The sequence below is a fragment of the Tiliqua scincoides genome, chromosome 10 (assembly GCF_035046505.1).
Source record: "Tiliqua scincoides isolate rTilSci1 chromosome 10, rTilSci1.hap2, whole genome shotgun sequence".
Taxonomy (NCBI): Eukaryota; Metazoa; Chordata; class Lepidosauria; order Squamata; family Scincidae; genus Tiliqua; species Tiliqua scincoides.
In genome coordinates this window covers 21135379-21163019 of record NC_089830.1, presented here as the reverse complement: position 1 = coordinate 21163019, position 27641 = coordinate 21135379, and the positions used below count along the sequence as shown (strand labels likewise).

Here is a 27641-nt window from a genome sequence, read left to right as displayed (position 1 = left end):
TCCAGCATGGAATGATGCCCTGAGGAGCTGCTGGGAGCCAAACAGACATTGCTGAACCACAGTGAATGTCATTCCATGCTCATCTGCTCAGGCCTTGCACAGATCACCTCTAGTCAGAAGAACCACAAGTTGGTTGGATGATGGGGTTCGTTTCAATACAGCGTTCCCCACCTGCTCCCTCCCCCCTTCCTCACCCAGACCGCATTGTCTGTGGCAACTTCCCCTTCTAATGGGAAGAAACCACATGATGTAACAGTGTGCCGTGAGCAGTCACGGAAAGAACGTACGCTGAAACAAATGCCTTTGGCTGAAACGTAAGCATCGGAAGCTGCCTTGCCTTGAGTCAGAACAGTGATCCAGTTGCCTCGCCAACACTGACTGGCATTGACCCCCCCGGGTTCCAGCCAGGGCCGTTTCCCAGAACTACCTGAAGGTGCCAAGAACTGGGCCTAGGACTGTCTGCATACACAGCTCTATCGCTGACCTCAAGCATGGTCAGTGAGCCAGTGGTGTTGCTAGAGGTCCCGGCGCCTGGGGCGGTGGCTTCGTGTTGACACTTCCAGGTTCCACTCCCAGAAAGGAGGGGAAGGTGCTGGCTTTGACCCCACAATCAGGTCACCCCCATTGCTTCTCCTTTGGAAGATCTCGTTGAGCCTCCAAAGGAGAAGAAACAGAATAGTGACTGGACCGCTGGGCTGCTGAAACACAAAGGGGAGGAGGCAACTGACTCCACTCTCTACCTACCAACCTCGGAGCAGAGATTAGCGCTGCTTCTCCTGCCTTCGCCATCTTGGGTGGGCCTCTTCTGTCGCCTCTTCTAGTCTGACACCAGGGTGGCCCGTCCCCCGCCTGCCCCTAGCTATGCCACTACAGCGAGCTGCTTTTTTCACCACTGGTGAACGCCAACTGCAATATCCTGAGCTGTCTGTGACAGATCAGGAGAGAGATCTTGGGGTGGTGGTGGACAGATCGATGAAAGTGTCGACCCCATGTGCGGCGGCAGTGAAGAAGGCCAATTCTATGCTTGGGATCATTAGGAAGGGTATTGAGAACAAAACGGCTAGTATTATAATGCCGTTGTACAAATCAATGGTAAGGCCACACCTGGAGTATTGTGTCCAGTTCTGGTCGCCGCATCTCAAAAAAGACATAGTGGAAATGGAAAAGGTGCAAAAGAGAGCGACTAAGATGATTACGGGGCTGGGGCACCTTCCTTATGAGGAAAGGCTACGGCGTTTGGGCCTCTTCAGCCTAGAAAAGAGAAGCCTGAGGGGGGACATGATTGAGACATACAAAATTATGCAGGGGATGGACAGAGTGGATAGGGAGATGCTCTTTACACTCTCACATAATACCAGAACCAGGGGACATCCACTAAACTTGAGTGTTGGGCAGGTTAGGACAGACAAAAGAAAATATTTCTTTACTCAGCGTGTGGTTGGTCTGTGGAACTTCTTGTCACAGGATGTGGTGCTGGCGTCTAGCCTAGATGCCTTTAAAAGGGGATTGGACGAGTTTCTGGAGGAAAAATCCATTATGGGGTACAAGCCATGATGTGTATGCGCAACCTCCTGATTTTAGAAATGGGTTAAGTCAGAATGCCAGATGTAGGGGAGGGCACCAGGATGAGGTCTCTTGTTATCTGGTGTGCTCCCTGGGGCATTTGGTGGGCCGCTGTGAGATCCAGGAAGCTGGACTAGATGGGCCTATGGCCTGATCCAGTGGGGCTGTTCTTATGTTCTTATCCTTTCAACCCCGTTTTCAAGTTCATCCTTAACTTTACATTCAAGGAAATGGACGCATTCTCATGAGCACAGATTGGAAGCACCTTTCTGCCTTAAATAATCCCCTCTGCCTCCTGATGATCCAGTTTGGTCTTGTGACTGTGCCTTTGGGGTCTTTGCCACACATAACACAGCACAGGAAACATACCCACATACCCTGCATGTTCTCCCAAAAGGCAGATAACTGGAATGATGCCAAAGAAAAAGACATTTACCCAAAGGAGAACACAGTGCTTATCGCTAGTTTGCAAATACTTTTATTGGATTATTTTCAAATCATGTGATCCAGGGCTTTTCAACACTTTTTTTTTTTTGCTTTGTTTTGCAAGTCCCCTTACTCCAAAGTGTCACTTTTCGTAGGTGTCATTTTTGCAAGTCCCAATTGTGCCACCGGATGGCAGCCATGAACACCAGTAAGCCTTCCATCTCCACATTTTTATCTCACCATTCCTCCAAAGGGCTCAGGCTGGTGTACCTAGTTTCTCCCCTCCTCTTGTCCTCACAACAACCTTGCAAAGTAGGCAAGGCAGGCCCAAGGTAACCCAGGAAGCTTCATGGCTGAGCAGAGATTTGAACCTGGATCTTCTAGGTCTTAAATCCACCTCCATCATCCTGCCGTCAAACCACTGCACCACCCTGGACCTCTTGCCCCACAGTTGTGGCTTCTCTTACATCCCTCTTCCCCAAACCATAGCTGTTGTGAAAAGCCAGGCACATCTTGCCACTGATGCATAGCTGCCCCAGACATCAGTTCCAGAGGGAACAGGCTAGGGAAAACAGCGCCATGTGATCCCCATGGCAATGAGGTTCCAGGTCCCCTCTGCTAGACTGTGACATACTGTTAGTGGTTGAAAGGCACTGATAGAATCAAATAAAAGAGAGCTGGGGAGGGGGCGGTGCAGTTCAACAGAGCAATGGGCCAGACTTTCAGCTAGAGTCAGTCTAGAAGCTAAGCCAATCTATTAAAATTTGTCATGCACCTCCTGCTGGGTAGTCCCATTCCATATGCATAATCAAGCATACAGTCTGTGTGTGTTCCCTCATATGGGAGGGGGGGATACTCCTTGCACACAGAAAACTAGTATGTAAGGGAGCAAGGTAGCCTGGCTTTCTCCCTGACAGGCTAGTTTCCTATGTGCACAGAGTTTTTGGAGAGGAAGTTAGGATTTTATCATTTCCAATCCAAAGGATACAATTCAGTAAGAGCTGTGACTTCCACCATGTGATCATATTGATCACAGCATAGCTTGGATCAGAGCAACTCAGTCAACACTAAATAATTCAATCAAATGGCAGAAGGTTCTCAGGCAGGGAAGGGAATGTCAGATTTCCCATATGTGAAATGTATAACTGACAGTGATCTTCATGCATTGGCTTGAGGTGGTTTTTATACAGCCATGTGGACAGCTTGAGAAACCCACAGGATGATTTGCAATGAGATGACTGGTTTTAGAGTGGTTCAGTACTCATTCCCTTACCCTTAGGGAATCCTGGGAGGTGTAGTTCTGTGAGAACAACTATGAATATCTAATGATGCTATCCTATACAGTCTGCTTAGAAGTTCCATTGTATTCAGTGTGGCTTACTCCCAGGAAAGTGTGCGCAAGACTGCAGTATGTGGGCCCAATTCTAAACAGCGCTTACTGGCCTACAACAGTCGCAAACATGCCGTAAAGCACGTTTGTGAGGCTCTAGCATGGCGAAGTACCGGTGCTGGCTGGCGCTGGGCTTGAGCTGGTGGATCACCAGTGCTCTGTCGCTCAGAGGCTGCCTGGACCACTAGGCAGCAGAGAGGTAGGTGGGGGCGTGGGAGGAGGCATTCTGGGTGGGGAGGAGGTGTGCTGGGGAAGGGAGCGGGGTGGGAAGGAGGCGAGACCAGTGCTGCACTGGATCCTAAGTCTCTGTGTCCGGTCTACCACCTGACACAGAGGCTCTTGATTCTACGGCAACCCAAGGGTTGCCGTAGAATCAAGTAGCCCCATTGTGGGGCTACTCACCTTACCTGAGGAAAGGGGACAAAAGTCTCCTTCTCCTGAGGTGCAACCGGTTAGCGCTCAGGATGCTGCAGCAGCCATTTTTAGTGCTGCTGCAACTCTGTGCTCCACGCAGCATAGGATTGGGCTGTTACCCTGCACATGCCTGATCTTGTCTGATTTCGGAAGCTAAGCAGGGTCAGGCCTGGTTAGTACTTGGATGGGAGACCGCCTGGGAATACCAGGTGCTGTAGGCTTATACCATAGTCTTTCGAGACTGAAGGTTGCCAACCAACCAACCAGTTAAGGCTGCACTTCTATGTACACTTCCGTGAGAGTAAGCCCCACTGAATTCAGTGAACTTTTGAAGAAATATGTAGGATTGTACCGTCATTTTTGCATATAAGAAAAAAAAATCATTCTAAAAAAAGCACATTCTTTTTAGATGGTATAACCGTATGTTCCAGCAGTCATCATTTAAAAGAGGCATTCCACCCTCCTTCCCTCCCTCACTGGAGAGTGCCTCTTAAGACTAGACATTCTCACATGAAACTTTATACTTCTTTAAAAAAAAAATAATGCATAAATCACCACCCAGTTCATTGGGCTCACTCATTGAGTTTCTCAATATATGTTTTACTGATTCACTGATGTACCCATTAAACATTACCACCCTTCTAAAAATGGACGCTCTGTGTTACAAAAGCAGGGTACTGTAATCCTGTGTTACAAAAGCAGGGTACTTCTGCTTATGGGATGCCAGGGACAAATGACAGCAGGCGGTTTTTCCAAGATTGCACATGAGCTTCCTGGGAACATCTAGCTAGCCATTGCTGGGTCAAGGGAGGGTATAATGTATGCATTCTAAAATGTATGCATTGCTTTTCTCTCTCTAAAAAAAAAAAAATCTGAGGGGGGACATGATTGAGGCTTATAAAATTTTGCACGGAACGGATAGAGTGGATGGAAGGGCGTTCTTTTCCCTTTCACACAACACCAGAAACAGGGACATCCACTAAAACCGAGTGCCAGGAGAGTTAGAGCAGATGAAAGAAAACATTTTTTTTTAACCTAGCATGTAATTGTTCTGCGGAACTCCTTGCCACAGCACTTGGGGATGGCATCGCCTCGATGCCTTTGAAAAGGGGATTGAACAGATAGATGGAGGAAAAGTCCATCACAGGTTTACAAGCCATGATGGATATGTGCAACCTCCTGGTTATAGAAATAGGCTCTATCTGGATGCCAAATGTAAGGGTATGGCAAAAGGGTACAGGTATCTTTTTGTCTTGTGTGTTTTCTGAGGCAGCTGGTGGGCCACTGTAAGATTCAGGAAGCTGGACTAGGTGGGCAAGGAGGGAGAGGATCGTACAGTTTGCGTAGTCAGTTCTCACCACCACCACAATTACAGAATCCCTGGCATTCTACCAGAACTACAACATTACACCCGGAACAAATCTTCCTCTGCATTAAAAATATTGCTAAAATAAAAGGGAGTGAGTAGGTTCGGGATGCCTGTGTTCAATCTGAACTGCATCAAAATTTTGCACACATTCTCACTGAAGGTCCACAAAACTGTGCTCTGTTGCAAGCCATCTGTTGCATCGTTTGCAAAGGCCTGATTGGGCTGACAGCACAGGGAACATGCGCACGCATTGACCGCAAGATGAAGGTTGACAAGGGATCAAAGAACACGTCCAAGGGTCTGATTCGCTTGCTGTGCTTCAAATGCTTGAGAGCACATCAATATTCATCTTGATTTGGCTTGCAAACCTCTAAGCAGGGAAGTTCAAGCTTTTCAGTTCCCTTGGTAGAAGGCCCCACACATCTCAATTTTTTTTTTTTTTTAAATGCTTCTTCCCCTACAGTCCATTATTACATGACTGAATACAGGCTGCAACCCCCACCCCAACAACTCTTCTTTCACTTCATAATAACGATGATGGAGATCGTCTTAGCCCTTGAAAATCGTGGCACAGCCCCCCCAGTGGCAAGATCATTCTTTGCAGTCTATTTTCCGGGGTGGAGAAGAAAGGAGATCCCACAGTTTAGGCTATATTCCAATGACAGGATCACTAGACAGGATTACAGGTGCAGGATCCATTCAAGTTCCGGAAATAGGTGTCAATTGCTCACTGTTCTCCTCGAGACTTTGCCTGTCTATCTGCTTACGCACGTAGTACAATTCACTTCCTGTGTGGCAGATCTTCCTTTTCCTCAGTTAGTTACCCTGCACATGCCTGATCTCGGAAGCTAAGCAGGGTCAGGCCTGGTTAGTACTTGGATGGGAGACCGCTTGGGAATACTGGGTGCTGTAGGCTTATACCATGATTTTGGAAGCTAAGCAGGGTCAGGCCTGGTTAGTACTTGGATGGGAGACAGCCTGGGAATACCAGGTGCTGTAGGCTTAGACCATAGTCTTTCGAGACTGAAGGTTGCCAACCATCTCCCTATACTGAACACTATCTCCCAATCTCGTCTGATCTCGGAAGCTAAGCAGGGTAAGGCCTGGTTAGTACTTGGATGGGAGACTGCCTGGGAATACTGGGTGCTGTAGGCTTATACCATAGTCTTTTGAGATTGAAGGTTGCCAACCAAGATCCTGAGAAATAACCTGGAAGTCGGTAGGTTTTTAATCCTAGAGAGGACCTCACAGCCAGAGACTTTTTATTCTTCTCCCTTGGAAAAGGACCACAAATGAATAGCAATTTCCTTGGAGATCAATGAAATCCAGACTAGTGATGATTGGCCTCTAGTTCCATCTGGAAGATGGACCCGACTAGGTCACTCCTAGGTTGTTTTAGTCCCATCACCGTGATGCATTTCAGTAACAAACCCCCTCCGAATCTGATTTTTATTCTGAAGGGTCTTCATGAAGTAGAAGATGGCAGACACTATATGAGATTGTTCTGATGAACAATTGAAAGATTCTCCAAAATGCCATTTTGCCCTGGATATGGTTATGATGAACTGATGTGACTTGGAAATTGGATCTCCTGACATTTTGATTTTTCCTAGAAAGCACTGTAGAGCTCCCAGTTTGATCAGAGCAGTGCAACAGGAGGAGGTTTCTACTCCATCATGCCATTTTCGTGATCTAAATTGCCGGTTAGCCGCATGGAGAAAGAGTTAAACCCCTGTTCTGCCAGCCCTACTGCTTTGGTGACTTTAAGAGCTCTCATATAAAAACAAATATATTCAGAGATTCAGTCACAGATGACCCTCATTACATGCAGTTTGGCTCTGACTATTCAAATGTTCACATCATCAAAAAATGAGCAAACTTTTAGTTCTTTTTCTCCTTTGAATTTAGTCCAATGGACATGATCCAGACATGCTAAAAGTCTAAAGTTGCCATCCTCTACACACTTACCATTGAATGTAATGGGGCTTACTTCTAAGTAGACATGCATAGGATTGTACTGAGGCAACCCAAACAGGATTGAAGGCCTTCGAGCTTGCTACGTCTGTGTTCAGCCCAGCATATCCTCATTCCTGTGGGTGCTGGGAAAATTTGTTCCCATTCCAGTCAAATCTGGCAGCATCCTGGCTACATACAGTTCCATCTAGCCACGACTTTGATGTCTCTCCTGGAGCTTTGGTGGCAATAAGAGTGTGAGCTCAAGGAGGGGTGGAAAGGGGTGCTGTCAATCAGGCAATACCAGATATGGCCGGTTGGCTCCTTCGCTTTCCATGAGCCAAGGCAACCTTCAGCCGGATGGAGCTGCATTTCTCCCGCAGGGAACGCCAGACTTGGGCGATCCCATCATCCATGGCAGAAGACAGGAAGTAGAAGATGAGAGGGTCGAGGAAGGCATTGCAAGCACTCGGAAGCACAGCCAACCGACGCCACTTGACCTCCTCTTTGTAGATAAAGCCTACCACGTGGGATATGTTGTATGGACCAAAGCAGAGGACAAAGATGGAGAGCGTGGCCACCGCCACCCGCACTGCGCGGCGCTTCTTCCGTGCATGGAGATGCGACCCAACCAGGACACGGATGCAGCCAGCATAGCAGAAAGAAGTGATGGCCAAGGGCAGAAAGAAGAGCACCACGGACAGCTCCAGCCGGATGGGTGCCAAGACCCCCAGCTCGGTTGTGTTGAATTCATAGCAAGAGATGTCACCACTAGCAAAGAGCCCGGACTCAGCACCCTTGGAAGCCTCCAAGACACAGATGAGAACTCCATGGACTCCTACCAAGCACCAAATGCCCAGAGAGACCAGGCAGGAATAGCAAGGCTTTTTGTACACCTGATAGCGGATGGGATAAGCAGCTCCCAGAAAGCGCCCCACACTGACGACAGTCAGAAAGCCGGCACTGGTGTAGATCGTGCCAAAATGGATCAGGTTGTAAAGGGGGCAGAGGACGCTTGGCATAGACCTGTAGACCTTCCCCACTTCCAGCATCTTCAGGGGCAGGAAGAGAATGAAGACCAGGTCGGAGAGGCAAAGGTTGATCATGTAGATGAGGTTGGGAGTCAGGCGAGCCTTGGCACGGCAGTAGAAGACATAGAAGGCCAGGACATTGGAAGGGAGCCCCAGCAGGATGGTTGCCCCATAGACCACCAAGGAGATGATGTCCAAGGTGTCCATGGCATCAGGCTCAGAGGATAGGATCAGCTGAAGGCATGTTTTATTCTTCTCTTTTTGCCTACCTTTTCTTCCCATCCATTCTCCAACAGCTTCCTGAGCCAGGCAGGGGATATCGCAGGGTTAGTGCTGAACAGCTGGGCTTGCGAGAGCTATAGATGCAGCAGCACTTCAGCTGAAATGGACCATGAGAGATTGTTCACTGCCGATGACCACAAACCAGGGCAATAAAGCTATAAACCCCCGGAAAGCCATGCAGGAGTAGATGCTGTTAATGACCCATTGGGCTTCTGAATATGCCTGGATTGATCGGGGAGCAAAAAATAGGAAATGCAAGTGAAGAGGAGACAAGGGTTGACCTCCTTGAGGTTTTGCAGCCAAGTGCATTTTTAGGGAAAGGGCTGTGGACAGAGATAGGGGTTCAGCTTATGGGCATCCATGAGTCTCTTTGAAGCTGGTTGGCTTCTATGACTTTCACCACCCTGAACATCTCAGCTGCCATTTTGTTCAAAGCAAGTTCCAAGCTCCCATGACTTTGCAGAACAAGTGGGAAAGTGGGAAGAGTGAATGCATCTACTGAAATGAATCCAAAAATGTGACTATGGGGGCTCGCAACATGAGGGAAAGCCCAGGTATGCATACATTAAATCAATCAATACATTTGGAGAGCCAGATGAAGGACCCCTTTATCTAAATTGGGAAGTCACTGTTTATGCAATTGGCTTTAAGCCAATTAGATCCATTGCTCCCAATTGGGTTCCATACCTAAGGGGGCCTGTGCTATGGTTAGTCTTCTCAAATACAGGTTGTGCCTCATTATCCATGGGGGTTCCAGAATGGGGGTTCCAGTGGATTAAAAAAAAATTAGTGGATGCTAAATTAGTGGGGAAATAACTTTAAAGACCCACTTCCAGGTTGCTGGCTCCTCCATTGTGTTCCCTGAATGCATGATTATAGACGCTATACCGCATTCAGCCACTAGATGGGGTGAATAATGGAATCTAAAGGAATGAAATTATAATTATTTAACAGCACAAAGGTAGGAAATTGGATTTTGGTGCTTTTTCCCCTTGTTACAGAGCATCCACCAGCTCTAGCCCAGCGCCAGCCAGCGCTGAACTAGCGCCAGTACTTTGCCGGTGCTAGAACCTCACAAAGGTGCTTTGTGGCACATTTGCGACAGTGCGTGCCGGTTGAAGGAGGCTTCAGAAGGCAAGGAATGCTACAGGGGTAGGCGCAGACCAAGAGGAGTGAGAGAGGGCAATGCTGCGGAGGGGCAGTGAGTGCCCAGTTATCACACGGGCTACCCTTTCAGCAGCACCACTTTGCACAGCACCTCTCAGTCGCTGAGCCGTGAAGAGATGCTGTGGCCAAAGCAGGTGCTACTGAAAGGGCGGCCCATGTGATAATTGGGCTATCCGAGCATCATAACTGGTTGGAAATAGCATCAAGATTTGCACATTTTCTCTTCTGTCACTTGCAGCGAATGAGTTTTTCTGTGAGAACAAAGGGCTTGCTTCTGGCCATTAATGACATCACTTCCTGCTTAATGATGTCACTTTTGGCCCTCGGCAGGTGCCATGAATACTATTTGTCCCACTGTATGAGTTTGACACCCCTGGCCTAAGCCTGTCTCTCAAGCAAGCCCTAGATCTGCCAAACTCCTGTTATCCTGGACCCTGATTCCTCAGCCCAGTGTTACCCTGTTTCATGAGCTACTTCCTTGGACTCGTAATCCTTCTGTAAATGTTATCCAGACCCAGTTGCTACCACCTCTAGCCATTATGGGCGTTATAAAAAAATTAGTTAAAAGGATGTTTGTTTGAATGACGTGTCACATGGTTTTATTTCCACTCGGGGTAAAAAAACCGATTCAATGACTCAGGGAGGAAGCATGCTCTGGTGGCCGGTGGAAAGTTTATTCTCTAAGGGGAGCCTGCCCAGAAAGGGGCAGTCCGCTGTGATGGCCCCTCCCTGGGGGCAATAGTCTCAGATTTGAATCAAGACATCTCTAATGAGTGTCAATCAAGTAGCTAATACAGGGAAACATTCTCGATTCCTGGTGTTCGTATTTCTTAGCTAAGATATACCCCATAACGCACCCAAAATTCTGGGAGTCGCTTTCCAGAGGTTCCTGTATGGCTGGGATTAAAACAGCGCTGAACTTATTCATGCCCCAGTCAGTGGCATAGCTAGAGGGGGTGCAAAACACTAAGTTTTGCAGGGAGCCTCACCGCGGTGTGCAAGCAGCCCCTCCCCTTTGGAGTCCTATTGGGCGAGGCGGAGCAAAACAGAGGCAAACACTTTGGATGTGTCATAAGCATAGCAGCAGGGTCAGTATAGAAGATGGCAATGCACTGAGTGTTAAAAGCAAAACATGAAGCTTTTGAACCTTCTAAGCAAAGCCCCTAACTGTGTGTCTCACAGATCCACAAGAACAGAAGGAGAGTCCCACTGGATCAAGCCAAAAGCCCACCTAGTCCAGCTTCCTGTATCTCACAGTGGCTCGCCAGATGCCCCCAGATGCACAAAAGACAACAAGATAGCTGCATCCTGCTGCCACTCCTTTGCCCCTGGCATCCAGAGGTAGCCTACTTTTAAAACCAGGAGGTTTTGTATACTCATTATGGCTTGTAAGCTGTGATGGACTGTTCCTCCCTAAACATGCTGTTTGAAAGGCATCTAGGTTAGGTTCCATCACCACATCCTGTGGGAAGGAGTTCCACAGATTAATTGCGTGCTGGGTAAGTGCTTTGCTTGTTCACTGACATTGGTTGCCTGTCAACAGAGCTGCTCCTTAATCCGATAACCTTTACAGCAGATCATCACGCCATAGGATTGCAGGACTTAAATGCAAATACATTTAGCATTGCAGCAACCCGATAATGAACCATCTGAAAGTCAGGGCTGGATGAGGAGGGGGAGAGGCTTCTCTAATGAGGGTTATGTCCGAACCACAGCCAATGAAACAGGCACATGGATTAGGCGCTTTTTTCATGCCTATTTTACCAGCAGCTGTTGTTTGTGTTCCCTTCAAGTGTATGTTGATCTGCTCCTTGTCATCCTCGTTAATAGCCTATAAAATGCCTTGATTGATGGGGCCCTGTGTTTTCACAAGAGATGAGATGTCAGTTGTTTGCAGTGTGCTCACGCTCAGCACGTGAGAGGCGGCGAGCAGGAGATGGGAGCGAACAAGCGGTGGGCTGTGCTGAGCTGGAGAGTGTTTTCCCTGGTTTGGCTGGTAGAACTTCATTCTGGTGCATACTCCGTGATTGGGAAGCGCACGTGGATGCCAGCCACCCTCCACATATACACTCCACTGTCCAGAAGATGAAGGAGAGTTCTCTCTACCGTTTCTGAAACAGTGGATGCATTCAGTTGCCTGCCTAGCATCAAAAGACCTTCTAGAACAGGGATGTCAAACGTAAGGCTCATGGGCCAGATGTGGCCTGTGGGAGCTCTTTCTCCAGCCCTTGGGCTCTCCCAGCGCCCCCATCAGCTGCTCTCAGCTGCTGAGCTGTGCTGAGACATCACTGCTGAAAGGGCAGCCTGCATGATCATTGGGCTCTCCCACATCTTCAAAATAAGTTCAGATTTGCATACTTTGCCATTTGCAGCTATAATGAGTTCCTAAGTGCTTGTTTCTGGTCACGACCTGCTTAATGACATCACTTCCTTGCTAAATGACACCACCTCTGGTCGTCAGCAGGAGTTATGAATGCTATTTGACCCGCTGTATGAGAGGAGCTTGACACCCCTGTTCTAGAACGCTGGAGATCCTTTTAGACTTCCCCAGTGAAATGGACAAGTTAAGAATTATCCAGCAAGCCGGAGACAAGCTGTTGATATAGCCATGTTGATACATGAGCAATAATTATACCGATTGCAGCAACTGTTACCCTGCACATGTGCGATCTCGTCTGATCTCAGGAGCTAAGCAAGGTCAGGCCTGGTTAGTACTTGGATGGGAGACCGCCTGGGAATACCGGGTGCTGTAGGCTTATACCATGATCTCGGAAGCTAAGCAGGGTCAGGCCTGGTTAGTACTTAGATGGGAGACTGCCTGGGAATACCGGGTGCTGTAGGCTTATACCATGATCTCGGAAGCTAAGCAGGGTCAGGTCTGGTTAGTACTTGGATGGGAGACCACCTGGGAATACCGGGTGCTGTAGGCTTATACCATGATCTCGGAAGCTAAGCAGGGTCAGGCCTGGTTAGTACTTGGATGGGAGACCGCCTGGGAATACCGGGTGCTATAGGCTTCTACCATGATCTTGGAACCTATACTGAACACTATCTCCCGATCTCGTCTGATCTCGGAAGCTAAGCAGGCTCAGGCCTGGTTAGTACTTGGATGGGAGACCGCCTGGGAATACCGGGTGCAGTAGGCTTATACCATGATCTCGGAAGCTAAGCAGGGTCAGGCCTGGTTAGTACTTGGATGGAAGACCGCCTGGGAATACCGGGTGCTGTAGGCTTATACCATGATCTCGGAAGCTAAGCAGGGTCAGGCCTGGTTAGCACTTGGATGGGAGACCGCCTGGGAATACCGGGTGCTGTAGGCTTCTACCATGATCTTGGAACCTATACTGAACACTATCTCCCGATCTCGTCTGATCTCGGAAGCTAAGCAGGCTCAGGCCTGGTTAGTACTTGGATGGGAGACCGCCTGGGAATACCGGGTGCTGTAGGCTTATACCATGATCACGGAAGCTAAGCAGGGTCAGGCCTGGTTAGTACTTGGATGGGAGACCGCCTGGGAATACTGGGTGCTGTAGGCTTATACCATAGTCCTTCGAGACTGAAGGTTGCCAACCAATTATACTGATTAGCTCTACTGATGATGTGGATCGAATTATCTCGATTGATTTCTGCCATTTCTGCCCAGCCCACAGGCGTACACATTGGATTCCTGTTGCATATATGCAACTTTGGACAGAAATGGTTTATGTTAACTCTGTCCGTTATGATTATAATCTACAGCAATAAATGTTTTTGGCTAGAATGAATGAGGAATATGTGTTTAATGAACGACAGGCTGGTAAATGAGACACCCCAGGACACCAAGTTGTAGAATATAAAAGTATTGGTAAATATAATTCACATTTGTTGGACGTGTCCGAAGAGGGCACTCGTTTCCACATGACATGGTTGGCTCAACAGCAAAGACACTTTCTGGAATACACTGAATGGAGTAACTGAAAGGGTAGCTGGATTATGGTTCACCTTACATCCATTAGGACAAATGCTAAAAGGCCCAAAGATATACTGCTGACACCATTACAGATACTATAACTGCTGCTAGGATAGAGTTTTGCAAAACACTGAAGACTATTGTTTGTTCAATCAATAGTGAGATACAGATACAAACCAGATGGGGACAGCCACAGGTTGAAATTGACAAATGATGTAACTGTGGAAAAAAAGCATGGCAAAGAGATAACTGTTTCCTTAATTTGGCACAGGAGAATTAATACTTAATAGAATTTGGCAAAGGAGGGGTTCGACACCTGAAATCTGCATGTAGCTTGGGAGGGGAAAACTCACTGGTAGAGCCCTTGATTTGCATACAAGAGGGTCTCAGGTTCAAACCCCAGTCCCTCCAGAGAGAAAAGCCCAGAAAAGGACCCAGCAGAAATTCAAAGCAGACAGCACTGAATCAGAAGGACCAATCATCTCACCCATCCATAGCCATTTCATAAAGTTAACACAGCCTGTACTATCATGTACTTTGGATACAATATCTATATAATGTGGGGGCTGACCCCAAATACCCCTCCGATATGGTCACCCCCATTAACATGCAGTAAAAAAAAAAACTGAGTGGGGAATCAGACATTCTGGCTAGCTGGAGGAATGCATAAAATTAAGTACGGGAGGCCATTACAGGTGGCAGTGCTCCCCTGAACAGCTGATGGCCACATTTTTTATTTCCCATAAGTCCCTGGACTTATCAGGGGTTCTCAAAGGTCTCAAGTCCGGGGGGAGGGTCACAAGCAGCTTGGAAAGGAATTGCAAAGCCCTGAAGAACTAGGTCCCAGCCCTGGAATCTACAGGTAGAACTGGGGAAGACCCTTGTATGAACCACCCCCCCCAAAAAAAAACCCCCCACAAAGAATAAATGTAAGCATTACTGAGTTAGATTGACTAGTTGTCTTATTCCATGGGGTCTCAAAGAGTGGGTCACAACTAGCTGTAATATAGGAGGAGGTCACATAAATGCACGCATTATTTTTCAGGAGTGACAATAACCATTTGAGAACCTGTGTGCTATATGAATCTGGCTGGGGTGAAAGGGGGTGATCTGGGGTGGTTTTCTGGACAACTGTCACCCCCAGTACTGACTCCCATATGGCAAGACAAATAGTTCTTTGGTGAGAACTTCCAGGTCAGCCTTAATAATTTTCTAAATTATTTGATGGAAAGGAAGTTCACAGTTAAGTGTCTTCCGATACACTTGGTCACTCTACCTATGGCTGGCCTGTATAGCTACACTGTCTATTGAAGAGGTAGAACTAGCTAGAGCTGAACATCTCAAACTTTTTACATCTGGAAAAAAGTTTTGCTTGTTTGTATGAAAACCAGAGACATGCACTCTCAGGAATGGTTTATGTTCTTAGATCCAATCCTAGAATAATGGGCAAACATCCTCCTTGCAGAATTGGGGGGAGGGGTATCCCAGTTAATGTTGCTTCCCAGCCTCCCAACCTCTCTTCTGACCAGTCAACGAGGACTCAAGGAGGGGACCATGGCTCCTGGTCATTCAACTGTAGTCTGGGATGAGTTGGGGAATCCTTCCTCCCTCAAAACGATGGCACTGTCCATATTTGGCCAAAGGGAGGATCGACAAGGCGTGAGACCTGCCTGCTCTGAGAGGCACAGAGTCAGAAGCCAACCAACATGGGATCTCAGGGTCTCAAGGTAGACTTCAGAATTGAAGAAGGTGCGGTCACATGCTCTAATAATGCAGCCAGGGAATCACTGAGATGAAAAGATATGGATCTACTGGTCAAGAAGAGGAAAGCAGTAGTATTGATCACAGAAAAGACAGGCATTGGAAAAATGTTGCCAGTTTCTCAGCTTGTGAATTGTGTTTCTGTGGCCAGAGTTGGCCATTTCAGCACAACCCTTATTCTTTGCACACCATGCTGGTTGTGATACAGAATACACAGACATCCTGAGTCCAGCCTCGCTTGTCCCTCCAGTACAGACAGAGCTTCTCTCCATACCCCTCTAGCTCTCCGTTCTTGGCTGCTAAGAGGAAGCTGCAATATGGACCCCACCAACCCTGCCACGAGATGGCAATAAGTCTGCAAGTCCTGATCTCAGCTACTTCTCAGAGGATCAGTGTTTCAGGGATGCATACTGGATGCTCTCTTCGGATTCTGAGTCTGTGTCTGAGTCTCTGTAGGTGGGGCAGGGCTGTCGGGCCAGGTTCATCAAGGTTGAATAGTGTACCTCCTCTTCTTGGTTGTTCTCCACATTCTCATAGTCGTGCTTTGCATCTCCCTGCAACAAGGGGAAGTTCCATGTTAGCTTGGTGAAGACAGACCACTCAATATTTCTCAGCCAATCCATCCTCCTTTATATCAGCAGTACCCAAACTTCTTACCTTGGTGACCCACTGCATCATTGTTCAGGGGCCCATCAAGGCCAGGAAGCTGCAGAACGGTGTCTGACCTGGAAGTTGCTTTCAGGGTGCACTTGCACATTCCCCATGTCACTGGCTGAGTCACACCATGTTTTCGAAACTGTGACATGACACACCAACGTAACTCATCATTTTGGAGCTGTGGCACGATGCAGCCAATAATATAATGGGGAGTGTGTGGCTGCACCCTGGAAGATACTTCCAGGTTGCACACCATTTTGTTCTGCAGCTTCCTGACCTGAGCAGGCCTGCAACCCATCAAAACTCAGGTTGTGACCCACCGGTGTGTCATGACCCACAATTTAGGAAATGCTGCCCTGTATTAAATAGATTCATCTTCATATGAATGGAGAAGCACAGGTCTGAAGCATTTCAACATGGGTCACTTTCAAAACTCAAAATGGGGACTTGATCCAAATTTTGACTTCAGCCCTTGATGCTTGCTTGTAGGGATGAGCCAAATGTCCTCCCTGGAGAACCTGGGACTCAGGTGGAAGCATTTTGCGTGGAAGCAGTGGCGCAGACCTTCACAGCTCATTTTATTTTGGCAGGGCTTGGTCATGCTAACACAGCAGCCACAGGAAGGAGTCCTTCACTCTGTAGCAGCTACCATCAATTCAGCCCACAATTCCCCTCTGAGCTACACTATCATCACACAGAGAACCTAAGGGCTGTTCGCACATTAAACTGAACCTGGGCACACCTGTCTACCATCATCATCTGTGCCTGGGTATAGGCATTCACATATACCATTCATTGCACATGCACATGTACAGTGTACATGGATTGCTGACCTGTAAAAATGAATCCAGTCATGGTCACTCACACAGAAAGGTGCACCCATATACAGACAGCTGTCTGCAGGTACAATGTTATATTCCTAGACCACTTACATTGGGGTCTCTGTTTTCCACTACAATGTTCACTGTAACCACCCAGTGACCCAACCTTTCCATTAGGCAGAGCAATGAGGTAAAATGGGATGGTAGCATTCTGGACTGTTCCACTTCAGTCTGCAGGTGGGGGGAATCATATTGTTTAATTCTCCTCCATGCAAAGACACAACCTTAATGTAGTAACCCAGCAGGGAGAGATCTGTTCATCAGTTTTCCTCCAATGAGCTCATTTATGGCACGCAGGAGGGCTTTTTGTTTGTTTTTGCAGAGTGGTGCATTTTAAAATGTAACTTCGCAACTGCAGACTGACATGAAACATCTCCGCATTCTACAGCCTCAGTTTACCATCTTCATTCTGTAAAATGGGTAGATTGGGTCAAAGTGTCGTTTCAATGAAGATTCCAGTGGAAGAGATTCCAGTGGAAGGTGGAATATTCCACCTTCATTCTGTAAAATGTGTAGATTGGGTCAAAGTGTCGTTTCAATGAAGATTCCAGTGGACATGGGTGGTAAGTGCCTCCTTGACAATGGAGTACAACCCTTATTTTGATTGGTTGGATGAGCAAGAGTTAATACAGATGTGACCACATTTCATTATAAATCAACTGATGGTTGATTTATCACATACTGTCTGCTATTGCATGTCAAACACTGTCAAATACTGAATACTATTCATGTTAACTACATGTTAACATGTAGACTGTTAAATACTACATATTAACAGTCAGATGCCACCACATGCCAAATATTCAAATATTTGATTATTTCATTGCTACATGAGAGATACTATTTAAAAAAGAGACACCTGACAAGTCAACTGACATGTGGTCCTGCTCTACGCACGCATCAAGGTCTCTCCATGGCGTAAAACTCTTTCCCTATTCAATTTCTGCCGGTTCTGCTGCTAAGAAAGGCACAGAAACGCTGTAAAAACAAGACAATGGCAAATCTTGAGGGTGTTGCCAACAGAGGTCCCAAGGGCCATGTTACGCTCTGGAGAGACTCTAGGTGGGCCATGAAAAGGAAACACATTTTTCTCCTTTTTAGACAAATGATTTTATTTCAAGGAAGAACTGCTGGGTGAAAAAAAAACAACCCAAAGAGGAAATAGAGTCAGAGCAGTGTGAACCCCTTCTACATGCACCTGACTTCCAGTTCAGACTGGTAAACGCAAATGCCATTTGCCAGAATTCAGCTGGTCCTTTTCATCAGAACTGATTTGCAGCCTTTGATACTTTTGAGCTAGGGTGACCAGCAGCTGTCGTTTGAATAGCTCTTTGAAGCTTTGATGAAAAGTACCAAGTTGAATTCTGGACTGGTCGGTGTCTGGAGCAGCAGCAAATAGCCCCTGCGTTGACCAGTTTGAACTGGGAATCCAGCTGCCAACCCAGTTGACCACAGAGTTTCGAAAGAGACTGAAGTGAGACACAGCCTAAATTTCAGAGACTGGGTTGAAAGACGACACTGGCTGTAATATCACATTGTTGCCCCACCTCTGCAACTGAAAGGGATGAGTCACACAGGCTGGGAATTGGCCATCTGAGTGGCAGCTTTTAATTCATGGCCATGCCCAAAGTGGTAGCCGCTTTTGCAGCTGCTTTTATGACTGCAACCCCCCCCCAGTGTTGACTTCCCCTGCCCAGCTGCCTTGTCTTTCTTAATTTCTACAGGAGCAACCAAAAAGCATGGAGGGGGGGGGCCAGGTCGGAAGACCCCAACTTAATTTGGATGCTTACATTTGCAGGGAGCCTGGGTTTCTTCACTGCACTATAGATCACAGTGTCATCTGCAGGAGACATTGCAAGCCTTGGACCTTTGATGCTGTAAGAGAACAAAGATGCTGATTAGAGAACACTGCAGGGAGATGCAGGGCTGGAGTGATGAAGCTGGCCCTCTCCTGTAACCCTCTCTAGCATCAGCCATTCCAGCCAGCTGCTTCAGAAAGAGAGGTGACACCATCTAGACCAGGGGTGTCCAAAGTTTTTGGCAAGAGGGCCACATCGTCTCTCTGACAGTGTGTCGGGGGCCGGGGGGGGGAAGAATCAATTTACATTTAAAATTTGAATAAATTTACATAGGTTTACATAAATGAATATATTAAAGATGAACTTATATGAATGAATGAAGGTCTTGCAATAGCTCAAGGCCTATAAAAGACCTTGCACAAAGCAAGGCTGGCCTTTCCTTTGCTGCCACTACTGCATCACAGATGTGAAACAAGAAGCATCGGAGGGAGCCTTCATCCTACAGCTCACGCAAGAGGTCAAACAGTCACTCTCACGCTGAGAGCAGTTGCATCCGGCCAGTGTAGGCTCCAACAAATCTCCAGAGGCTCATTGGAGACTGGGGGCTACCTGAGGGCCGCATTGAGGGGCCTCAAGGGCCGCAAATGGCCCCAGGGCCAGGGTCTGGGCACCCCTGATCTAGACCATAGCTAGCATCACCTCTGCTTTGCTTTTCAGCATCTCCCTCAGTGGCCACTCCACCATCAAGCATCCAATATGTCAAATTAAACAGGTGTTAGGGCCCATGAGAGGGGAACGCAGGGAGTAAATTGTACCTGGGCCCAGGGTCAAAAAGGGACCCAGGAGCCAAAGGAAGGGGCCAGAAGATTTCCTGGGATCTTACATTTTTCAATCTCACCAGGGTCCATGAGAGGAGGCAACAGGGGGTGTATCGTACCCGGGCCTAGGGTAAAAAGGGAGCCCAAGAGCCAATGGAGGGGAGCCAGAAATTTCCTGGGATCTCAGAAAATGTTTGCATATATCAGGCAAAGACTGGCATTCACATTTTGTGCAAGCCTACTTAGTTTTATATGTCATAATCCGTTGAAATTATGATCCAATGATTGTAAGAAATCATGATCCAGTGATGAAGCCCTAAAGAAACTTTTAAACCCCCCCCCCCCGATAAAATTCCTCTCAGAGGCCCTGGGTACCTGCATGTGTTTCATTTCATCTTCCCTTCTGCTCCCTTTTACTTTCATGTCACGCCTTCTATGAAACTGGAAGCCGTGATCTTGAGCACGTTGACCGAAAGGGCGATATATAAATGCCCGAATAAGAATACTCAACGTGTAGCATGCATGAAGCATGGCCGAGTGCTTCACAGGTATTCTCTTGTTTGCACAACAGCCCTGCAGGGGGGATGACGATCCCCCCATGTTGCAGCTAAGTCTGAAAAGGAGCAGCTTGCCTAAGGCCACTAATGAGTTCATGGCAAAGCCACCAATCAAACCAGTGAAGTCCTGATGGACACCTCAATTTCTTAGCCACCATGCCAGCTCTCTAGGCAGGTCAACGGCATACTGTGTTTTAAATAATTGCATGGAAGAGGGAACTCCAGCAAGCACTGTGTACTGTGCAAGGATGAGACCAACAGGTAGGATTTTCTCTCCTCCTCTTGTGCCCACCCATTGATCTAGCATTTTTTCCTTGGACTTTGCATCTCCCTCAACCATCCAGACACCCCAGGCTCCTCCACTCCGTACCAGGCATATTCGGTTCCGTCTTCGGAAGAACTAGGTGGGAACCTGATTGTTGAATATGAGATGTCGGCCTCTGCCCCCTGATTCAGGAATCCAAGGGAGTGATCAGTTTGGACTTCATTGGATCTGTTGTTACGACAGAAATTTTCTCCCTTGGCCTGTGGAACAAAGCAATGTTTACTCTTCAGTCTCAGAGGTCATAACTTTCTGGTGCCAGGCTATTGGAGGTCTTGTGGGAAAGGTCTTCTCAGGGCCCCCACGGTTCCTGCCTACCCACCCGGATGGCATGTTCAGTGCCACCACTGACAGTGGAAGTTACGGCTCACAGACTGGCTGGGAAGGTGGGCCACTTGATGGATGGGCTTTGGCTCTCAATCAGTCTTCATTTGACTGACCCTAACCCTCCACCGTTTTGAATGCAGAGATAACGTACCTGCCTCAGGTGTAGGATGGACATACGATGAGGATCCCTACTCCTTTTAAAGCTGTGTAGGTGAGTTTGGGCAGGTGTAGTTTCTCAGGCAGGACAGAGAAACACTGAACCTCTGAAACTCTTGCTTCTACACAGCTATTACAGGTTCGGGACCTCTCCCTTTGCATCAGGTGAGGTCAAAGGCTAAGTGACGTGATCCCTTATTCTTGGAGAGGAACCTCTTAGCTCCGACCTTGGGTTGTAATAATTCTGGAATGTACTATGTCTGAATTGGGGGGGGTGTCATTTTTCTGGACAGGTACTTTCCTGCAGGTCATCAACTCAGGACATGATATTACTGTGAAAGGCATTAAAGAGAGATGGTGTTCTTTTCTCCTCAGTTGGCAACAGTGCAGGAATTACGGGGGAAAGGAAGAAGGCTCCAAAGCCCTAATTTGATTCTCCCTAATTTTAGCCAAATATTGCCCCTAGAGCATTCTAAAAAGAGTCAAAAATGGGCCAACAAAAAAAAGGTCATGAGCCACTTTCTGCAGACTGCCTCCTTGTAATTCAAGCACTGGTTGCAGGGCAGGTCCAAGATCTCCTGATGCTTGAGGCAGCATGTCAAATGCTGCCCCTCCCACCAGATGATGTACTGTCTCTGCCCCTCCCACTCTGCCTCTCCCACTCTGTCTCCTTCTTCCTTTTCCAATCCCAATAGTAGAAGGAAGAGGAGAAGCAGTGGAGGCTAGAAGGCAGGCAGAGACGGGTACACACACCACCCAATATGCTGCCATAGGCAATTGCTTCAGTTGACCTCAAGGATGGGCCGGCCCTGACTGATTGACAACCCTAAGCCCATGCCCTGTCACTTTTCACAGAGAGCTGGGGGGCTATAGGACTTCTTTTCCCTTCCCAACTTTGACCTGCTTACTGCCAATGATCACCATTGATGTCGAAAGGAAATATACTTGACAGATTAGGTGGGCCTCAGCTCATTAATGTAACACAAAAGGTATCTGGCTCTAGGAATGAGCACACCCCTTGCATGTAGAATGCCCCAGTTTCAGCTCTGCCTGGGGCCAAATCTGGCCTGAAACCTCAGAGAGATGCTGCCGGTCAATTTAGACAATACCGAGCTAAATAGACCAATGATCTGACCCCCAGAAGGGTGCTTCCCAGGTCCCTGATGGCAGCAGTGCTGGAGAGAAGCAAACGTGCAACCTGCAAACCAGCCCAGTGCCCTGCTCGAAGCGCACCAAAATGCACAGGGGGATAAAGAATAATACTTAACCTTCTTCACAAAAAACGAGGCTCTCCGTGTCTGGCCAGTGCCTGGATGAATCACTTTCTTACTGCAGCAGAAGAAAAGGCAAAATGTTTCCCAGTGGTTACTTACAAGGTGCCCTGCCTGATGTCACAGTCACTAGCCACTTGGCAGCTGCCATGCTGAATTTTGCTGCCTCTGCCTGGTGACACCATCTGGCAGGTGGGTCTCATGTTCCCCCTACCCCACCCACTCACCAGTACACTTTACTCACTAGCAGGCCTCCCGCAAATGGCCTCACAAGCCTCCAGTGATCTATACTGGTGCCCGCTCTTTACGTCTCTGAACAGTGAGAAGCTTTATTTTGCAAGAGGGCTGAAGACTTTTAGGGTGTCTTTGCAATCTCGGCTTTCTTTACAAATCAACAAGAAAGCAGCAGCTGGAGCAAATGGCAGATACTCCAATAAGGTGGGAGACACATTAGAGAATCATAGAGTTGGAAGGGATCTAAGAGGTCATCTAGTCCAACCCCTTTCCTTTCTCTGTGTCTGATTTCCAGAGGGAGGTCCAACATCCTCCCTCACCTCCCAAGGTGCTTCAAGGCTTCAGCTAATACTCACTTGCTCTGCCTCACACACGTTCGAATGCTTAATTCCAGGTTTTTACATATACACCTTCCCCCAGTCCCTTAGCTTTAAGAGTCCCCCAGTCCTTAAGAGTCCCAGTCCACCTTCCCCCAGTCCCTTTTTTTTTTTTAAGAGAGGGGGACACCAGCAAACAGACACTGAAAAGGGATGTTATAGAGCAGGGGTGTCCAAAGTTTTTGGCAGGAGGGCCACATCATCTCTCTGACACTGTGTCGGGGACCAGGGGGAAAAAAGAATTAATTTACATTTAAAATTTGAATAAATTTACCTAAGTTTACATAAATGAATATATTAAAGATGAACTTATATGAATGAATGAATAGCTCAAGGCCTATAAAAGGCCTTGCACAAAGCAAGGCTGGCCTTTCCTTTGCTGCTGCTATTGCATCACAGACGTGAAACAAGAAGCAGTGGAAGGAGCCCTCATCCCACAGCTCACGCGAGAGGTCAAACAGTCACACTCACGGTGAGAGCAGTTGTGTCGGGCCAGTGTGGGCTCCAACAAATCTCCAGAGGGCCAGAGTCTCATTGGAGACGGTGGGCTCCCTGAGGACCACATTGAGAGGCCTCGAGGGCCGCAGGTGGCCCCAGGGCCGGGGTTTGGGCACCCCTGTTATAGAGAATGAACCGCAATCATTTGTCTCTCCTCCTGCTAAATATAAGAGCATTACAACTTAAAAGGGGCCCCTTTTGCCCTGTTAGCAGGGATCAATGTCTTAACAGTGGACTCCCATCCCACCAGAGGGCTAGGTGGACTGATATTCTGTGGAAGGACTGCTCAACATGGAATCCTGCTTCTTGGGCCAGCCTTAGGAGCTGTGGAGCCCATTTTTTGTGGGGGCCCGGGTTCACTGCCAAGGTGTGCACAATCTTAAAGACAGAAATAAAATATATTATAGGCTTTATATCTCGATGGTAGAATGGAAAGCAATCAGAACAGGTGCTTAAAAAGTTGGTATATGGTATTGGCAACCTTCAGTCTCGAAAGACTATGGTATCGCGCTCTGAAAGGTGGTTCTGGCACAGCGTCTAGTGCTTAAAAAGTGCATGTCAGTTAATGGACCAACTAGATCTAAGCACATTTTAATAGCCGGCCTGCCCCCCTGACCCAGTGGGGGGAGGCCATCGCGGCTCGCACTCCAGACCCAGTGGAGGGGAGCCACCCATGGCTGGCCCTCCTGGCAAAGTGGAGGGGAGCCACCCAGCCTATCAGCCTCCCATCAGCTCTGGGAGTGCTGGAGGCAACCTGCATTGCAGGTGGACCCCCCCTCCCCCGAAAGCCCCTGAACCAACCAAGAGGCTGTTCGGCTCGGGGCCACCTGGGGGGACATACCACCTGCCCCATGCAGTGAGGAGGTGGGCCTTGCCCGCCTCCAACCTCAGACTCTATACCCCCTGAGCAACTCTGCACCTGCACATGCTGTCAGAAGGACTGACATACTCCACCTTTCTATATTACTCTCTTTCTCCCTTTAACTAATTGCTCTACTTTGTATGTCACCTTATACCGATCTGTGCCTCACTATTGCAACGTGTGAACAACCCACCCAGAAGCCAGACACGCCGGCGACAACCGTGGAGGCCACCCACGGAGGACTCCCTGGATCCAGGACCCGCGACCAGAGGCTGCCCTCAGCGGAAGAAGCCTGGCCTGGCACTGCTGGCCATGTGCAAGGCGGGAGTGAGCGCATCTCGCTCTAGCCTTGAATATAGTGACTTATGGACTCCCAACTTACCCACTGTAACCCCTTGGAACGGACCTACATACCAGACTTGATTGCTCTGTGTTTGGGACTGACAGTACTCTCTCACTGTATGTAGCCATGTTCTGGGATCTTATATTTGCTATCCAGTTGTTCTATGCTCATGAAACTGAAACATTCTCTAATAAAATTGCACACGAGGCTAGATTATCCCAGCACCAGGGCCCCCTTAGGCGTGGGGCCCAGTTGGGAGCAATTGGTCCAATTGGCTTAAAGCTGGCCCAGCCCGGTTCAATAGGAAAGATCCTCAGGTAAAGACCTGCTTAGGTAAAAGGTGTCCCTCCTGCCACCAGCAGCATCACTTACCAGTTCCGCAGGCCAAAAATTAGAAACCCTAAGAACATGACCAGGAAAAGAGCTACGCCAAGGCCAATCAGGGTCTGCTTCAGCACTGTCGCCCTGCTGACTAAACAAAGCAAGAGGAGAATGACCACAGTTGGGGGGTGCGGAATCGAATAGCTGAGAGACCGCAATCTGATCGACAGGAGGCATGGCGTAACTTATCAAAAGCTCTACAAATAGCGCCACACTCTTCCCTTGCATCCATGTGCCGTGCAGGCAATGGTTAAGGAGCAAGGTGAGGCCAGGAGGGGAGGGAAGGAGGACTTTTACCCAGAGAAGACAGTGTGCTAGGAATGACTCACGCCACACAGTGAGGTGTAGGGCTCCCGACTCCCCCACGGAGATGGTGTTCTTTGCTCTGCATCGATAAGTTCCTGCCTGATTGACCTGGACTTTTGGCAAGGTCAGGATTTTGGAATTCTCCAAGGACTTCCATTCGTCATTCCAGGACCACTCATAGTAATAAGCCACTGGGTTGGCATCACTCTTGCACAGCATTTTGACGTCCGTTCCCTCCGTGACGGATTCCAAAGTACTCAGGGACACGTAGACCTTACGAGGCCCATCTGCCAGGAACGAAGGAGAGAGCAGTTCAATAGACCCCATTGTTTGTTCTCAAGGTCAGGGCTGACGAAAGGTCAGGGTCATCCATGAGGCCAACTGAAACAGTCGCCTCAGGAGACAGATTATTTTCAGGATAAAACGGCAGTTGGATTTGGCTAGTCTTCAACATGACAATAAGTGAGACTCTGTTAATTAAAGCGCATCTACTGAGGTCTAGTTCATAAAAACACATATGAGCTGATAAAATTAGTGCCTTCATGGTATCATTTCCATCCACAGGAAACAGGGAACTTTATACTGAATAATCACCTGTATTTTTTTTTTTTTAATCCCCCTACATATAGAAAAGTAGGTGTCAGTGGAAAGCATGAAAGGCATGACTGGCTTATCAGCTAGAAGTAGTGTTACCTAGGGGTTACTGCAAAGGCATTAGACTCTTGGGTCATAACATCACTTTATTTCCAGTGCTCTCATATTCTCTTACTCACAAAGAACATCCAGTGTGGCAGCTGAGGACCGCGATTTCCCCATACTGTTCTTGGCTTCACAAGAGTAGGTGCCAGAATCATCTGGAGTCACCTTTGAGATAGTCCGTGTGGCACCTGCAGGGTTCAGCTGCAGTTGCTGATCATCTTTGTACCACACGAAGGTGAGTTCCTTGGGATTGGCCCTTCCCACGATGCAACTCATCTGAACTCGGCTACCTTCATGAAGCCGTCCTCTAGGCTCTTGCACGACGCTTACGTCCTTGGGGCCATCTGTAGAAAGGAGAATAAAAATAGAGTGTGGCACGAAGACACCCAAGCCACCGAACACAGAAAAATGACACCACCTAGAATTCAGTGAATGAGAGCCAGGATGACATAGTGATTCATAAGTTGGGTTCAAGACCTGGAAGATCCATGTTCAAATCCTCACAAATATCTGCAAAATGTTTGCCGCTTCAGGACACTCTCTCTCTCTCTCTCTCTCTCTCTCTCTCTCTGGTTCTCAGTTAAAGTTATCCAATCCAGCAGTCACTTCAGCCAGGGGGAGGATGAAGGCATCGTGGTGGGCAGGGAGAAGAGGAGGAAGGGGAAATCACATTTAATTACAATGCCACAGGACTCTGAGGGCCCATGAACATGTGCTGAATGTGGCTCCCAAGCCATGATTTGGGAAACCCTGGTCTATTCCAGCTATACCTCATCCCCTAGGTTCAAAAGGTGATGCGCTCACCTTCAATTCCCTGCACATGAAATTCATAGGAATGCTGTGGTGAAAAGGGGGGGGGAGACATGGGCTAACAGCAACTGCTCCCTGATCCAGGGCAGTAGTGTCTAGTGCTTAGCGCATACTCCCTATCCCCCTCTCTTCCTCTTCCGTTTGGACATGTGGCATATTGGGGGAAAGTTTTGGAAGTTTGAATCCACTGCTACCAGCCCAGGAGATCAGGTTCCCTGAACAGAACCCTCTCAAATTCAGCAAGGGAGTGAACAGGGAGAGAGATCCCATGACCTGTGCACTGATTTTCTCCACACCCTTTCCCTCTGCGCACAAAAATGTTCCATTTGCCAGCGATAGGGATCTCCCAGCTCAGAAATTGACAAAACTCACAGAGGACGTCCACAGAGATTGGCGTTGATTGAGTGCACTGCACGGAGTTGCAAGCTTCACAGTGGTAAGACCCAGCATCTCTTCCAGCTGCCTGGAAGATCAGCAGGTTCTCTCTCTTAGTTTTATCCCTTGCATTATCCGACCATTTGTACCAAGTTACAGGAGGATTGCTTCTGCCCACGGAGCAGTTGAGTGTGACAGTCTCTCCTTCCTCTACGGTCAGAGGGTTTTGATTGGCAAGCTGGACATTCTTGGGAGGATCTGAAAAATCAGTTCAGATGTGAAAAGGCAGAGCATGAAAATGTTGTCCTAAGTGTATCTAGTTACAAATCATGCACTAGAACTAAACCTTGGTCACTTACACCAAAAATAACAAAGAATGAGCATAAGTATCTCTTGCAAGTGTATTTTCTGCATACACAAGATCATATTTATAGGCAATCAACAACTATAGAGCAATCAGCATTCAGTAGCTCCCCCTCCACTGAGGCTAATGCCCAAATTCCCCACGTTAATATGGGCCATATATATTTGGGAGAGAATGCTGGGGGGGGGGGGGTGGTTAGATCAGGTTACAATGTTTAAGGGACAGCTGCCCAACTTCTTTCTATTGTGCCAGATTCCTCAATTAAACTCTATGTTCTGTTAAAATTATTTATACTTATC

At 47.9% G+C, this 27641-nt stretch overlaps 2 protein-coding genes and 1 pseudogene across 2 annotated transcripts in view; 1 reads left to right on the top strand and 2 right to left on the bottom strand.

Moving 5' to 3' along the window:
• The first annotated feature begins 3897 nt into the window (after positions 1-3897).
• Positions 3898-4014, top strand: LOC136662091 (5S ribosomal RNA; annotated as a pseudogene).
• A 3394-nt stretch (positions 4015-7408) lies between these two features.
• LOC136661539 (free fatty acid receptor 1-like) lies at positions 7409-8353 on the bottom strand. Its single transcript, XM_066638825.1, has one exon. The coding sequence runs from the start codon at positions 8351-8353 to the stop codon at positions 7409-7411; it is 945 nt and encodes a 314-aa protein (XP_066494922.1).
• A 7341-nt stretch (positions 8354-15694) lies between these two features.
• The window catches only part of CD22 (CD22 molecule), a 22340-nt gene continuing 10393 nt past the window's right edge, over positions 15695-27641 (bottom strand). The window contains exons 6-13 of the mRNA XM_066638824.1: positions 26976-27236; positions 25868-26137; positions 25118-25381; positions 24780-24879; positions 22091-22151; positions 20388-20542; positions 18634-18718; positions 15695-15859 (exon numbers count right to left, since the gene is read on the bottom strand). Coding sequence (XP_066494921.1) covers positions 15695-15859; positions 18634-18718; positions 20388-20542; positions 22091-22151; positions 24780-24879; positions 25118-25381; positions 25868-26137; positions 26976-27236 — 1361 coding nt within the window. The remainder of the gene's footprint in view (positions 15860-18633; positions 18719-20387; positions 20543-22090; positions 22152-24779; positions 24880-25117; positions 25382-25867; positions 26138-26975; positions 27237-27641) is intronic.